The sequence below is a fragment of the Bacillus rossius genome, chromosome 5 (genome assembly GCF_032445375.1).
Source record: "Bacillus rossius redtenbacheri isolate Brsri chromosome 5, Brsri_v3, whole genome shotgun sequence".
In the NCBI taxonomy this organism is placed as follows: domain Eukaryota; kingdom Metazoa; phylum Arthropoda; class Insecta; order Phasmatodea; family Bacillidae; genus Bacillus; species Bacillus rossius.
The window spans coordinates 52,003,207-52,018,260 of NC_086333.1; the positions used below are offsets into that span (position 1 = coordinate 52,003,207).

The window sequence follows — 15,054 nt, forward strand, 5'->3', positions numbered from 1 at the left end:
TTGGCGGATTTTGGCGATTTTTGAGGATCAAATTCAAGGTCAAGGTCAAAGGTCAAGGTCACAACCATCCAAGATGGCCGTCGTGACGTCAGAGATGGACGTGACGTCAGAGATGTGGATCGGCACCAAGCACCACAGCCTTAAAGCCTGTTTCCGGAGCCCCATTCATATACTACTAACGGTATATTTACAATTATATACAAAATAAATAAGTAATTGTTTTGCTTGAATGTGCTTTATTTGTAATGCAAAAAGTACAATCACATTCTAAATTAAATGTCTTTTAAATTTCAGCTATGATTAATTATTACATCCCATAACCTGAATTTTTCACTCAGAAATGGCATATGCTGTAAGTTGTAGTCATCAATCTTGTAGAATGTCATAATTTCTAGCACGAACTATAATTCCTGAAACACAAGAAAGTAGTAGTTTTATTGTTACCTTTTTATCTCGAGATGTTTTAGTTTTATAGTGCTTGACATGGATATTATATATTATAACACTTTATCAGAAATAAATATGAAAAATGTATACTTTTTTAAGTTATGCCGAGGAATAAATTGAATATAGTGACAAAATGTTTACCCCGTATTTTGAAGAAAGATAAATCTTGGAGAATTTTACTATTGTTTGATTTTCAGCACAAGTGTTTTACTAGGTATGTTTTCGTTAAAAGTAAATTTTTAATATTAACTTTTTAATAGCATTCAACTCTGTTTCCCGGGCTCGAATCATGGTCTGTCAAATGCAATACATTTTCCGTGTCTGTAAACCTCACTGTCAGAGACAAAACTTAACCTAAGTAGAAGCCCGTGTACAGTTGAAGGTTTCTTATTTGTTCCGATAAAAGCTTCCAACATATAAAAATACAAGCATCTAAGTAGTTATTGTGATTTATATTAAAGAACCCTAAGAGTTCAAGAAGCCAAATTATTTATCTATGGTAATTGGTTCTTAAAAATATAATGAATTGAGAAAACTAACCTACATTTCGGAAATCATTTTTACGTTTCAAACAGATTAAACTCTGCAGTATTAAATTCACATTAACAACATCTCTTATCAATTAGAGCATCACACAGACAGTATAGGATTTGTAAAAAATCCGTTTCAAAAAAATATGTTATAGAAATATGCAAACGATTACTGACTGAAACTTCCATAAAAATTTTTTTTTCCTTTTTTTTTTTTTTTGGAGAAACCTTTCACATAACCTTCAATGTATCACAAGGTGGCTTATCTTTAGCAGTGGCATGGGTTGGCAGATAAAACCGGTAATTGTTGACCGCACAGTATAAATAAACAACTGACTATGTGAAAAATAATATTTTTACGGAGAATTTCTGCTGGGAAAATAACGAAAACAAATTTGATTGTCTAACTTACTGGAAACATTTGAGGTAGTTTTTCCCCACATTGCAGTTGGAAGTATCCAGATGGTTTGCTGGAAACAAAATAAAACAAAATTAACATGCCATTACAGCTCTTTAAATTATGTTAATGAATATGGAAATGAATATAAAGAATACAAAGAATATGAACAAGACGATCTATGGTTTAGATGATTATGAAGAAAAAAATATGTAGAAGAACATGAAGTTAAAGAATAAAACAACATGTTGATTATGATGAAGATAAATATGAAGGTTACAAGGAAGATGAAGATAAAATAAATATGAAAATGTTAATAACTATTAAGCGATAAGTTCGAAGTCATGATTCATAAGATGACCATAATGTGTCAAGGGCAGACTAAAGCGAGGGGAAACTGCAACGATTCACCTTTACCTTCTGAAATATTGGGGTGGTGAAGGGACAAACAACTCCCAATCCTGGACCCAAGAAAGAAACCAAACCCTGTCAGGAATCGAACCCGAGACTGTTGGGCATTATAAACGTTTGACAGTACTAAGATGTTAGATAAATGTGTGGATCAATAAAGATGTATATTATGTAATGAAGTTTCAGTGAAACGACTACATTCAATGTGTTTTTGTACTATTGTGTAGAACGGGTCAAAATCAATTTATTATACAAATATCCATAAATACTGACATGTGTTCAAGTAACGCGATGTCACAGTGATATAAATTGTATTAAATTTAAATATATATCACTTGTAAAAAATGGTTTATGAAGTGTGTTGACTGTAGTTGATGTGTTTTTATACTATTGTGAAAACTGGACAAATCAATGTTTTGTGCATGCATTTCCATTTAAAATTTTTCATTATATGAATGTAGAATCTCTTTATTGTGTTAATGCATTTTAGTATGTTTTCTTAATGTACATATCCTACATCATACACAGTGAACGATGTATTTTTGTATAAAAGTTGCATATAAGTAAAAAAAATTGGTTGTCTGTAAAGTCGGTTTTCGGACGATAGTTTAACGTGACGTCATAACAAAACGTTGATGAAATTATTGCCTACTTTTATGTATAAAATTGAATCATTTTTTATTTTAATAATAAAAAATAAATACATAAAATTATACTAGTAATCATATTTTTAAAATACAAGAATAATTAACCTTTATTGCCAAAATTGTTGTTGTAATAAGCAATGAAAACCACATTAACTTTTCACTTCACTTTAAAAACAGTCGACGAAACAGTTCACGTGTAGATGACTTGTAATTAATTTTAAAAATTGTTTATCTGTAAAGTCGGTTTACGGACGATAGTTAAACGTGAAAACATCATAACAAAACATTGATGAAATGATTGATCCATAAGAAAATGAAATATCCAATTTGGCCTGAGACTGAGCCGTAATAGGTTTTTGCAACCAAACCATTTAGGCATTAAAAATATGTTATTCTTTGAGGAAATATATTTTTTTTAATTTTTCTTTCTCTGTATGTTAAAAACTACCTCTGTATACTTTTATGAATAAAATTGAATAATTTTTATTGAATTATCACTATTTTGTATGGATAAAAATGAGTGAAATTAAATATACTTTTAACTGATAAATTTACTTTTATTTTCACTCATTTATTCAAATATGTTTATTACTTTTGTAGTGTCGCGCGCGCCGTTTTTATTTTTACAAGTACAAAAGTGGGAAGTTAAGCGGCGGCGCGGTTTCGATCCGTCAACATTTGGGATAAATAGTAAGCGATGCTAACCACACGGCCACGAGGCCATATAGGAAATAATTGTTTCAGATGTTGTATATATGGTTATAACAATTTTGTTTTGTGTTGTGGAAGTTCTAAAAACGTATGTAGCCCGCCATGTTTATTTCTTGTAGTGGTAGGCGGGAAATTTAAAAAAAAATATTGTCAGCTGCTAGTCGGCCGCCATGTTTATACTAACTTCAAGATCGTCGAGAATGTTTTACGCTTTTTCGCAATTACACATTTAACGACGAAGTTTGTTCGTCGTGAAATTAAACGTAGAATTTAAAAAAATGCCCTTTCATTTAATAAAATAAGTATTAGTAAGTTTAAGAAAGAAATTCGGCTTTACTCTCCAACCCAGACGCTCGTGGTGCGCTGGGGCCGAGATTAAAATTCGTCGAGAATATTTTATTCTTACCTCTATCTGCACATTCTAAATCCTGCTTGAAAGAAACGCACTCTGGATGCGAAATATAACGATGGATAAAATTATCCAACGCATCCAAGTCGATTTTCTCGTTCTCTGTGATCAGACCAAGAGCAGTGGCGTAACAGATCAGAGCGCACTGCAATGCAAAAAAATTACACATCTATCTCTCTCTCTCTCTCTCTCTCTCTCTATATATATATATATATATATATATATATATATATATATATATACACACACACACACATAAAGTTTACATGTAAGAAAAAATGACAGTTCGAGGGCATTTCAAAGTAGGAAATAATATTACATGGACCAAATGGTATTTGATATGATACATATACCTAATTGAATCGGTAAATGAAATATTTGTGAGCCATGAATGTCAAATTTTCTGTGTTCTACTGAAGAAAAAGTTTATGTGGTCAATAATAATATTTTATATTACCAAAAACAGATTTTTACATCAATAAAATATGTTTTATCTGAAAAATGTTGGTAACTGGTAGGTCGGTAATCCATAAGTCCCTTATATTAAGATACTTATTCTGCTTTATTTCTGAATAGCTTGGAAATATGGGGAGCAAGTGATATTGGATCTGTGCCAAGTCATATCATTATGATTAAAACTATCTGCAAACTGAAGGTTGAAAAGGAAACTCTCTTATTTGTCCACCTCCTCCAAAAGTTTTTGGGAAGGAAGTATCGGTGTGATAAGGCTCTCCCACGCTATTAAACTCCCCGTGAAATTGTTTTAATTCAGACTACGAGAAATTTCGATGTGTGTAAAGCCACTGAAACATAGGTGCGTTTTTTTTTTTTTAATTTTTGGGACATATCTTAAATTTTTTATTTTATGTTTAAACCAATCATAATAAGTTGATAAATTAATAAATTAATCTCAATGAAACTGCAGTAGCAACAACTATATTTTAATAAAATTTCCAATAAAAACCATCACATGTTGCTGAAATAAATTATCTATAAAATCTAGGTTGTATCATAATAATTAATTTATATTTAACATAGAAATACCTATGTCATTGCATGTTAAGCTAGTACTGTAAATGTATGTATTACGGCGCGTTCATATTAATATAATTATAGGAAACCTGTTTATACGAAGATAAGAAAAAATTAGTATTTTTATTGACAATTAACTTGTAAAGGTTTTGTACTCGAAATCAATGGTATTAAAATATGTTTTATTTGAGGAAAAATATTATTATTTATTGATAGCTTAATTTTTATAATGTACTAGCAAGACCCGTCAGACGTTGTCCTGCCAGTGTTTACATATTTACCGATATATATACATACTTATATATATAGCGTCAGAAGTGCTGCGTCAAACGCACTACGTCTGACGCGTGCGTCAGGCGCTGCTTTGGAATCGCACCTATGAGAGGAATAAAATGATGGAAAACAGGGGAAAAATCACGAAGGAGTAGTTGTCTGTTCTGAAGTTTATGTTCCTCTGTTTAGCAATTGGTTAACAAAACAACATAAACTAAAGCTAGAAAAAATTTTATTAGCTTGAATGGAACTCGCTATAGGAAGGTTCGAAAAACTGCCATCATGAAGTTAATATTGTTAAACAAAGATGTTAACAACATATCAGCAAGGAAATACTGTTCAACTTCGTTACAAAACAATGTTTTTTATCTAATTGGGGGGAAAAACATTTCTTTTTAAACACTAGATAGCACACACCCACTCTCTAAATTGTTACTTCCACAGGGACAATATTATAATAGACCAGTACACATAAAACGTTTTTCAAAACTTATTAAAGCAGGTAGAGCTTAAAAATATTATTTACTTTCACATGCCCGATTCAAAATATTTACACTTTAATCATAAATAACTAAAAAAATTACATTTTTAAAGTTTGTTTACTTACATTTGATTGGTTATTGTTTGGATCCAAGCTTAAGATTATCGGTGTGTGATTGGCTCTGAACTGATCGGCAGCTACAACAAAGCACATTAAAGTGTTCATTTACGCTATGTAATCCCAATTTTACTACTTATCTACTAGTAAGCTCGATTCATAGTTTAAAGGAAAACTAAACTGTTCGTTCTTTCATAGGTAAGTGCGTTAAAATTTTGTCTAAATTTGAAAACTTGCCGTTAAAAATAAATAAATGGTAATCTAAAGTAATAAATTTATCTTGCGCACTGATTCCAGTTTTACACCTAGAACGAATAAACATGGGTTTTAAAGTTAATGTTTTCTTTGATTAATTAGATAACATATAAAAAAAGACTAAAAATATAGGCGGGAAGGGCAAGACGGAAAAAAGTTAAACGACCACATTTTAGAATTATAGTTGATAAATTACACAAGACACAAAAACGTAACGCAAAAAGTCCACATTTATCCACTTGCGTTTCGGTTTGCGTTTCGGCTTGCGTTTCCACATTTAGTACCTACCTATTTAAAGTTAGGTGTTCCGAGCACTTTCACAGATGCTGTCGTAATGTATATACAAGTTGTCAGTTTCTCGTTTATTGCATGCATAACGTTTTCGTTTATTAAACTTACTCACCATGAAAATATAAAACACTTAAAAAAATTACTAAGAATTACACACTTCCCATGATAAACATAATTATAGTAGAAGATCGAGGTAGTTATTTGTTTTCTACTGCATTTTCAAGTGTAGTGTTGGCGACGTATTGTGACTATCATGCTCGTGCGTCCTAGAACTTTTTCGTTATTTTCCACATTTTTAAACACAACCTAACTGTTAATGTTGGTTTAATCTTCTATATGATAATAAAATTTTTAAAGGAAGTATTTAAGAAAACAAATTGTATCACCTTACTTTGTTGTATATTAATTTGTCGAATGCGTTGCGAGTAATATTTGGGGTCCTATAATCCAACTATCGAGTAGAATGTCAAAAGAATTTGAAAATAAAATGAAGAGAAAGGGCCCAAGATTAATAAAAAAAAAAAAAAACAGAACTACATAGAATTCTAAAAATTCCAAATCCAATACTCAGTGGAAACAATCTATGTATATCAGGGGGGAAATGTAAACTAAGCAGATTTTACACTCATTTATGGCAATATATTACCTGTATCTTATTTTTATTCCAATATCAACAAAATAGTTCTATGGTGGACAGCAGCGAATCCTTTTAGGAGGGGGGAAAGGGCACGTGTTTCCCTTCTTTTCCTCCAGAAGAGCAAAAGATGCACCAAATAATTTTTTGTGCTATTTGTTTATTTTAAATACTTATAAAATACGTATGTGTAGTTACTAATCACTTAGTCTGGATCTAATACCGAGACTAAGTTATTACTCTCTCAATGTTACGGTAATAAAGCACATATCATTAAAAAAATGCTGAAATGTCATCCTAATGTATAATGTATTGACGTTATATTATTTTTTAATGTAATGTAATTAATGCGGTAAAGGGTATCCATGAACTTGAAAAAGCTTATTTATCTTTAAAATTTCAAAAATTTTGGCGAGAGAACTTCACTAGACCACCGGTTTTATTGCGGAGGGGAGGATTCCAGACTCCCGATGCCCCCTCTCCCCCCTCCTAGAGTCAACCTTTGACAGAGGCGCTCTTCCAATGCCACGTCATTACTGCGAAATGCAAGAAGACTTCAACAGAACTAAATAAACATGAATATTTAACATATCAAAAGACTTGTCTAATTCTTTTAGAATATGATAGTAATCAGGAAATAATAAGTTTCTTACTTTTTAGTTCGCCGTTGTAGGGTTAGAGTTTAATAAAGTTTTATTTTATTAGGATATGATTCGTAAATAAATAAACAATTGGTTTTTACAAACGATTAAAAATCTAATTATTCCAGAGTTTTTGGCATAACAATTTTTTTATTTATTTAAGATTGATATTCTGAAATAAAGTTTTACCACAAAGGCTACATACAAATGGTCAATTCAAAATTGTATAACACATGATCTCATGCTATCAGATTATATTATAAATTAAAAATAAACAGGTCTCTAAACTTCTCAAAACCATTAACCACAGTTTTTGGAGTAAAATAATTCTTAAACTGTCAACTAGAGTTATATTAGAGACTTTATTTAAATAACCAGCAAAAATTCAAATCTTAAGATGCAAAATAATTTAGGAAGCTACCCTCTTAATAGTTGGTGGCAGACGTCCAATTTACTCTTTGTAGACCTCTCGAGGATTATAAAGGCGTATTTGTTCTGAGTAGGAAAAACTAAATAATATCTTTGAAAATGAAACTTCAGAACTCCCTTGCGATCAAGATACACGCAGAAAATCCCATTGCTACAAGTAGATCTGAAAAAAGGCATCGCTTTCGCGATTACATACATTTATACAATTATTACACGTTGTGTAAAGCATAAAATTAAAACGATTTGGTGTAAAAATAACTACTATGAATTCTAATTTCATGGGGCATATTTATAATTTGCGAAAATATATTAGTTAATGCCAAGGCAGTAATGCCAATGAATCTGAGTTCGTGATTGCAATTTTTCAAGACGGCTGCATTATTCTGCCGGATAAATACGGTCAAGACATTTCTTTTGCGTATATGAAAATTACTTACTCTTTCTGACACAGTTTCATTTGCTCCTAACTCTTACAACGCCTACATATTCCAGGGAGAAAATAGATGGAAAATAAAACAAACAACTTGCCACTGCACGACCCAGTTTGCTCTCGGGTTACTAACATATTTTGAGTAATTTGAGGTAAATTAAGGGAATTATTGACTGCCGAAATCATTGAATGGTCGAAATCCTGAACGTATCACCTACTAGTCTACACTCCAAACCCATAATTATGCTACTAACAATATGGGTCAGTGTCTCTAATAAGCGACGTGATTAAAATACACGATGTATGTTTCATCCTGATTGTAGCTCACGAGATGTACTCACTTAAGTTACTGTTGTACATTTCGGAGCATGCTGCGAATTCTGCGTCATCAGCAACCTGTGAATCAAAAATAAGGCAATTATATTTGTCAGTTTTGGATCATTTGTAATGAAATTGCTTTGTTTTATTTATAAAATACATACACACATTTATAGGTACTTCTATTGATATTTGATACATATTATATATCAATAGTCAAAAGGAAAAAAAAATTAAGCGCCAATTAGGTGCGCCCTATCCAGATTCAGCACAGTTGCGGGATCTAAAGAGTCCTGGCTTGAAGAGTATTAAAACATTAATTTTAGGCGTGCCTGGATGAATGATGTTTATTATTCACGAATTTTCAAAGCCAGTACAAAAGTCAATCAGAAAAACGTCATACATATGTTATTTGAAACTAACTATATTTAAAGTACTTAAGAGCCGAACCCCTTGGAAAAATGTGCATACCAACATGTTATAAAGTTAAAAATAAAGGGAAACAACACATTCAGCAATATATTTAATATTTTCCTTTATTTTTATAATTAAACTTACTTGTAACTTAAATTTGTTAATGATGTTACTGCAGAATAGCAATTTTTATTTTATTTAGTAAAAGTTAATTTTAAAGTTTTCATTTTTAAAAAGGAAGAAATTTCCGAGCGAACTCTACTCTCAATTTTTTTATCCTTATCCTTATTTGCCCTGAAGATGCATGCTGAAATTTATGGTAATATATCTGTTCATTGAGCTAATTTATCAAGATTTGGGTTCCAAATCATTAAGAATCATACAACTATACAGTTTTTTTAACAGACAAACTTTTAAACCATTAATTGTCAAGCAATTTATTTTAACTTAAGTGTGTTAAATTTTGGTGATACAAACTTAAACTTAATCTGAGTAAGTTGGCAAAACTAACTTACTTCTTTGTGCCTTTGGTATAGCAAGCGTTAGGAAACAAAATAAGTCTATCGGAAATTATGTCGCTTTCAAAAGAACATTGAAATTGTAGTCAATTTATGGATTTTATTTTAAACAAAGACTCAAAATAAAATAGAATAAATTAAGGGTTTTTCGTCATACCAGATAAATATATGATTGCATAAACTCTGCCTTATTCTGACTCATGAGTTCTGTGTTGTTGTAAAACAGGTAAGACATGCCCTGGAAGGCAGAAAAGCGTTTTGTCTATAGACTTAACAGTTTATGGAATATATTTTTGACGCCAATATGGATATCGTGACTTCATGTTTGTGGTAAGATAATTTCGGGGCAAAATAATGATTCCCCGAGAATTCAGGGCCCTAATCATTGGTTCATAAGAGGATATAGTGACTACAAGTTTCATATAATGTTAAACACTTGTCCAAAGCTAGGCCTTTTTTACTCAGAGACTATAAATCACGTGGTAACACAAAGTATACCAAGTCTGGTAAAAACAAATACGACATTGTATAAAGTTAAAATATAACATTTTCGCCACAATTCTAAATATTAAAATTTCAATAGTATGATTATTATTATTATTAGTCATTTTCTTTCCACAAAACTCGCAAGCTATAACATCTAGCAGCCAGTTTTAGTCCTCGTCATTTCTACGATCACAAATCATATAACTATTCAGTATATGGCTTGAATACGAAGGCCAGTAGTGAGTGCTTTGTCCTCTTGTGCTATTTTTTAATCGCGCTGCGCGTGGTTCCTGATAGCAAACACGTTTCGTTTAACAGCTACTGATATAGTAAATGATTTTAGGGTAAAATTCAGTACACAAATGTTCGTAGTAAACTTTCTCAGTGATACGTGTATAGTTTTGGCGCAGTGGCAAGACACAGAACTAGCTTTCTAGATGTCCCGGTTTGGAATCCCGTCCAACCCTCATCTCGGGGTACCAATGTTCCAGGAAATACCGCCTACATGCTGGGTTGCTTCCTGACTGATTACTTCTCAATTATCTCTTAAATAAAACTAAATTATAGTAATGTATGTATTACTTTGAGCTTACATAGATTCATTATCTTAAGTAAAATCATTTGCACTAACAGTAGGCAACACTTTGGTCAGAAGCGCTTAATGTTTTGTTTGAACGTAAACGAACCGTTAAACGTTAACTAGTTACTTACAATACTAGCTGAAATTTAATATATATCTTGTCTTGTGATTTACATTGCAGTAATTTCAACGTTTATTTCTAATATCAAGTTCCTCGATAAATACACACATAATTTCAAACATAACTGATAGTTGCAAAAGGCTTTGTTTTCAGAACATGATTATACTATAACGAAAAAAATAGCAAAATATAGTATTTTTTTAATGTATTTTTTTCCGGTAGCAATTTAGTATTAAAATATCATGACGAGAAATGTCATAAATATGCTTCTTTATGCGTCTTTATTTACATTATTACTTTTGCTTTTTATGTTTAACACTACGAGAAATAGTTTCTGTTTATTTAAGCCAATGGTTATTCCAGTATATTCTCAACATGGTTGTCACACATCAACAGTACATAATAAAGTCAGGTTATTACCGTAATCATAATGAGTGTTGTAATAACAGCGATGGACAGAGCAGCAACTAATGGATGACAATTCATTCCGTAGCTTCAGTTATTAAATTGTGGTGAAGAATCACTGAAAAAATTATACAAATCATTAAATGTTCAGTTTCTCAAACAAAAACAGTGATGATAATAATTATAATAAATAAATAAAATAAAATTTAATTTTTCGAGTTAATTTAGCGAAATAAAAATCTTTGGCACTGTGGAAGTATGAAAAATTTATTTGAGAAAATATATCCCACTTTAAGTTATACATATCCTCAACACTTCATAATCAAATAGTTTACGCCACAAATATTGACAGTGTGACAGGGCCTTTAGATGGATTTGTTAATATTTAATTATTTTGGATTTTTAAAGCCAGCCACGCAGTCGTAAAACCTAACGTGATTAACGTTTTACATTAACGCAGCTACCTTCACAGAAAAACTGACAAACATGTACATGTGTACTAAGAAATACATACATACAAGGGCATAAAAACATGCATAAGTATAGCCTGTATGTATATATATATATATATATGAAGGAAAACCAGTTTAACTGGTTATAAATAATAATTTTGTTGATAAATGTTAAGCCCCATTTTTATTACCTATTATAATGAGGTTTAATGCAATATTCTTTACCAGACTATTTTAAAAATCTAATTTAAAAAAAAAAAACAATGAAATGGTTAAGTTATCACCTCAGACTTCAGTTAACAGTTCGGCGTGACGAGCCAGCAGCTTGGAGCGCGACAGAACTGCGACCTGGCGTTGCTCGCCAATGAAAGTCGTCTTTTTATCGGCGAAGAAAAGAAAAATGTAACGCCGCTGAACACGTCAGTTCGCAGGAGGGCTCCACGATTAGATAGTGATAAAGCATACCGTATATCCGTCTAGGTTCTCACCCGCAGGGTTAAATGGCAGGAGTTGTAAGCGCGAGGTATCAGCAAAAAGCAGTCGTTTCAAAAGACAAGAAACTGCTTCATAGACCAAATATATCCCGGTTAATGTGCTTATTTTACGATCTCATATTCAACCTCAAAGAGTTTTTCGTTACTGTTCAAATAAAGTCTTTCAATTGTGCGGCTACCGGTCAAAGGTCAAAGTCATCCAAGATGGCCGCCGTGACGTCACAATCCAAGATGGCGGTCGGCTCCCGGCTCAACACTCTGAACCCTGTGCCCGGAGCCCTTTTATATACTACTAATGTCTATTTTCACCAAACTTCAATGAAGAGGAGTCATTTAGTCCCGAATCACCATTGTAGAAGAAGTTTTTTTAAAATTAATTCAAAATTCACTTAAATTGATATGCTGGACTCTAACTGATTGGTAGGCTGTGGGAATAAACGATTTTGTGTGTATTAATTGTGCTGTTACATGACTATCCCGTGCACAGAATGTGTATTGTTTTTATTATAAATAACATTTTTTATAATATTATTATTTGTTTACATTTTCATGTCTATGTTCTATTGTTGTTTATTGGACGTATCTACGAGTGCTACACTCTATGGCGTAGCCCAAGAGACTTTGAGGCCTCGATTGCAAGACCCTTCTAGGGAACTAATGACTTTCACGGCAAATTGAACTCTTTGCACGTAATTTGCATAAAAGAATTTTCATTGTTGAAAATTCACGTTTTAAATTTGAGACATTTTAGTGTTTTAAGATGTATTGTTAAATGTCTGTATTTTGTTTTGATGTGTTAATTAAGTCAACGATATTTGTGTCTCGGCCAATGAGAGGCCATGTTGCTTAAGTTAAGCGTCGTTAATTAAGTTAAGAAAACAGTTTGGAATGACTACGGCGTTGGCTAGACAGCCTGGGTTGCAATCGCCTTAAAAATCTGACAATTCTACGAGCTAAACAGATCATCCAGTTGAAGGGATGTTTTAAATCGCCGTTTAAACATATTTATATGTAATTTATATAGGGCACATCCTATATGATGTGTAATTAGGTGTGAAATTAACGTGAGTAATATTGACTCATAATGCTATTTTGAACGGACCGTATTTCTGCATAAACGTAATTTGATTCTGCTAACACGCATATAAACATTGAATTTTGTGTCGAACACAGTAAAGCCCTGCAAAGACAATCAGTTTTACAACCAATTACCATTCTGATTTACACGTTCTTAGTTCTAACCCAGAGGTGAAATGAGACGGAGTTCTCATGATGTTCTACCATACCTACATACTGAATTCAGCCTAGGTATACTAAAACCAAACTAAAAAATAGAAAATCAAAAAAGTATATTGTTGACAATAATCATAACCCACTCTCACTTTGCATTTAATTAAATTTTACTTTTCATTTAATTAAATGTCACAATATTTAGTAGACTTTGTTTATATCGCGCCAAAGACAAACAGAAAGAAAAGAGTTCGCACATGAGCGAAATGGTTTTCTTTACAATGTGCGAACTCTTTTCTTTCAGTTTGTCTGTGGCGCGATATAAACAAAGCCTACTAAATATTGTGAAATTATATAAATTGACGAAAATCTTATTTTGCAAATGTAATCTATCTATATAAAAAACAAAGTCGGGTTAGTTACACCATTTATAACTCAAGAACGGCTGGGCCTATTTTAATTATCTCTGATTTGTTGGATTCGTCTCCGCCCCGAATAGCAGAATAACTATATAAAATGTTGATAAAATTCACAGAAAAAATAATAACTTTTAAATAAATTAGGTTTTTGACTCCTCCATATTCCGCAATTGACAACTCATGTCACGCAGGTTGGCCATAGACATACAAAGTTACAGACGTACAAAATGTGAAAGTTATTTCTCTATGTCCGCCAAACAATAGCCGCGAAGCTATTCTAACGAATAAAGTAGAGAGAGTAAGAAAAACTAAAGCTCTAAACCTTTTGTCGTTGCCATGTTTGGGACAATTGTTTTTACCCATTTTGTGATTTATTGTTTTCTTTTATCATTAAAATTAATTAAAATGAATCACCCAATCGCATTAACACTACAGCACTACCACATAAAAAAACAGAGTGACAGCACCTGGGATGAATGCACAATGGCGCATAAACGTGCATTGGAAGCACTTAACCGAGCATTGAAAGATCTACGCAATGACTCGAGATGTTTTGGAGGCGCAATGATTTTACTGTCTGGCGATTTCCGTCAAACACTACCAGTAATTCAAAGATCAACTGCTGCCGACGAAATAAACGCTTGCCTCAAATCATCGAATCTATGGCGCTATGTGAAGAAACTTCAGCTGACAACAAACATAAAAGTTGCATTGCTGAACGATACATCTGCTGAAGATTTCTCTGAGCAATTGCTGACTATCGGTAATGACCGTGTTCCTGTCGATGAATCACGCGGATTGATTTCATTTCCTCCGAATATTTGCGTTTTCGTCTCATCGAAAGACGAGCTCATCAACAAAGTTTTCTCGAACATTATTGCTAAACACAAAAATAACAAATGGTTGAGTGAGCTAGCAATTTTGGTGGCTAATAACAAGTATGTGGATGACTTAAACTTCGTAATTCAGAATCAAATCGTTGGTACTCTGCATTCATTCAAATCTATTGATTGTGCAACAAACGAAAATTAAGCCATCAATTATCCAACTGAATTTTTAAACTGCTTGGATGTGCCTGGCTTACCACCGCACAATTTATAACTGAAGGTTGGCTCGGTAGTCATCATGCTTCGAAATCTAAACCAACCAAAACTATGCAATGGAATGCGTTTAGTGATAAGAAAACTGATGATCAATCTGATTCACTCCATGATACTCAAAGAAAAATTCAAAGGTGAGGAAGTTCTCATTCCGAAGATTCCGATGATTCCAACCTATATGCCCTTTGAGTTTAAACGATTTCAATTTCCGATTCGTCTTGCATACGCCATGACGATTAACAAATCACAAGGCCAATCCTTAAGTGTTTGTGGTCTGAATATAGAAAATGCGTGTTTTTCTCATGGTCTATTTTACGTGGCATGTTCACCTGTCGGCATCCCCTCCACTTTATTTGTTCTTGCGTCTGATAACAAAACGAAA

General features: G+C 32.4%; 1 protein-coding gene across 1 annotated transcript; it reads right to left on the reverse strand.

Moving 5' to 3' along the window:
- Window positions 1–224: 224 nt before the first annotated feature.
- On the reverse strand, window positions 225–11,805 carry LOC134532368 (uncharacterized). The gene is made up of 7 exons (XM_063368802.1): window positions 11,714–11,805; window positions 10,993–11,095; window positions 8,477–8,531; window positions 5,465–5,535; window positions 3,550–3,697; window positions 1,390–1,447; window positions 225–410 (listed from the first exon to the last, which is right to left on the reverse strand). The coding sequence occupies exons 2-7, from the start codon at window positions 11,056–11,058 to the stop codon at window positions 392–394; spliced, it is 417 nt and encodes a 138-aa protein (XP_063224872.1). The 5' UTR covers window positions 11,059–11,095; window positions 11,714–11,805; the 3' UTR covers window positions 225–391.
- Between the last annotated feature and the right edge of the window lie 3,249 nt (window positions 11,806–15,054).

Excerpts from the sequence above, each read along its gene's own strand:
- LOC134532368 (XM_063368802.1), bottom strand. The coding sequence starts at position 11,058 with ATGAATTGTCATCCATTAGTTGCTGCTCTGTCCATCGCTGTTATTACA. Across the intron at positions 5,536-8,476 it reads AATGTACAACAGTAACTTAA|CTGCCGATCAGTTCAGAGCC; the intron begins GTGAGTACATCT and ends GCTTTGTTGTAG. Across the intron at positions 1,448-3,549 it reads TTTAGAATGTGCAGATAGAG|CAAACCATCTGGATACTTCC; the intron begins GTAAGAATAAAA and ends TTTTGTTTCCAG.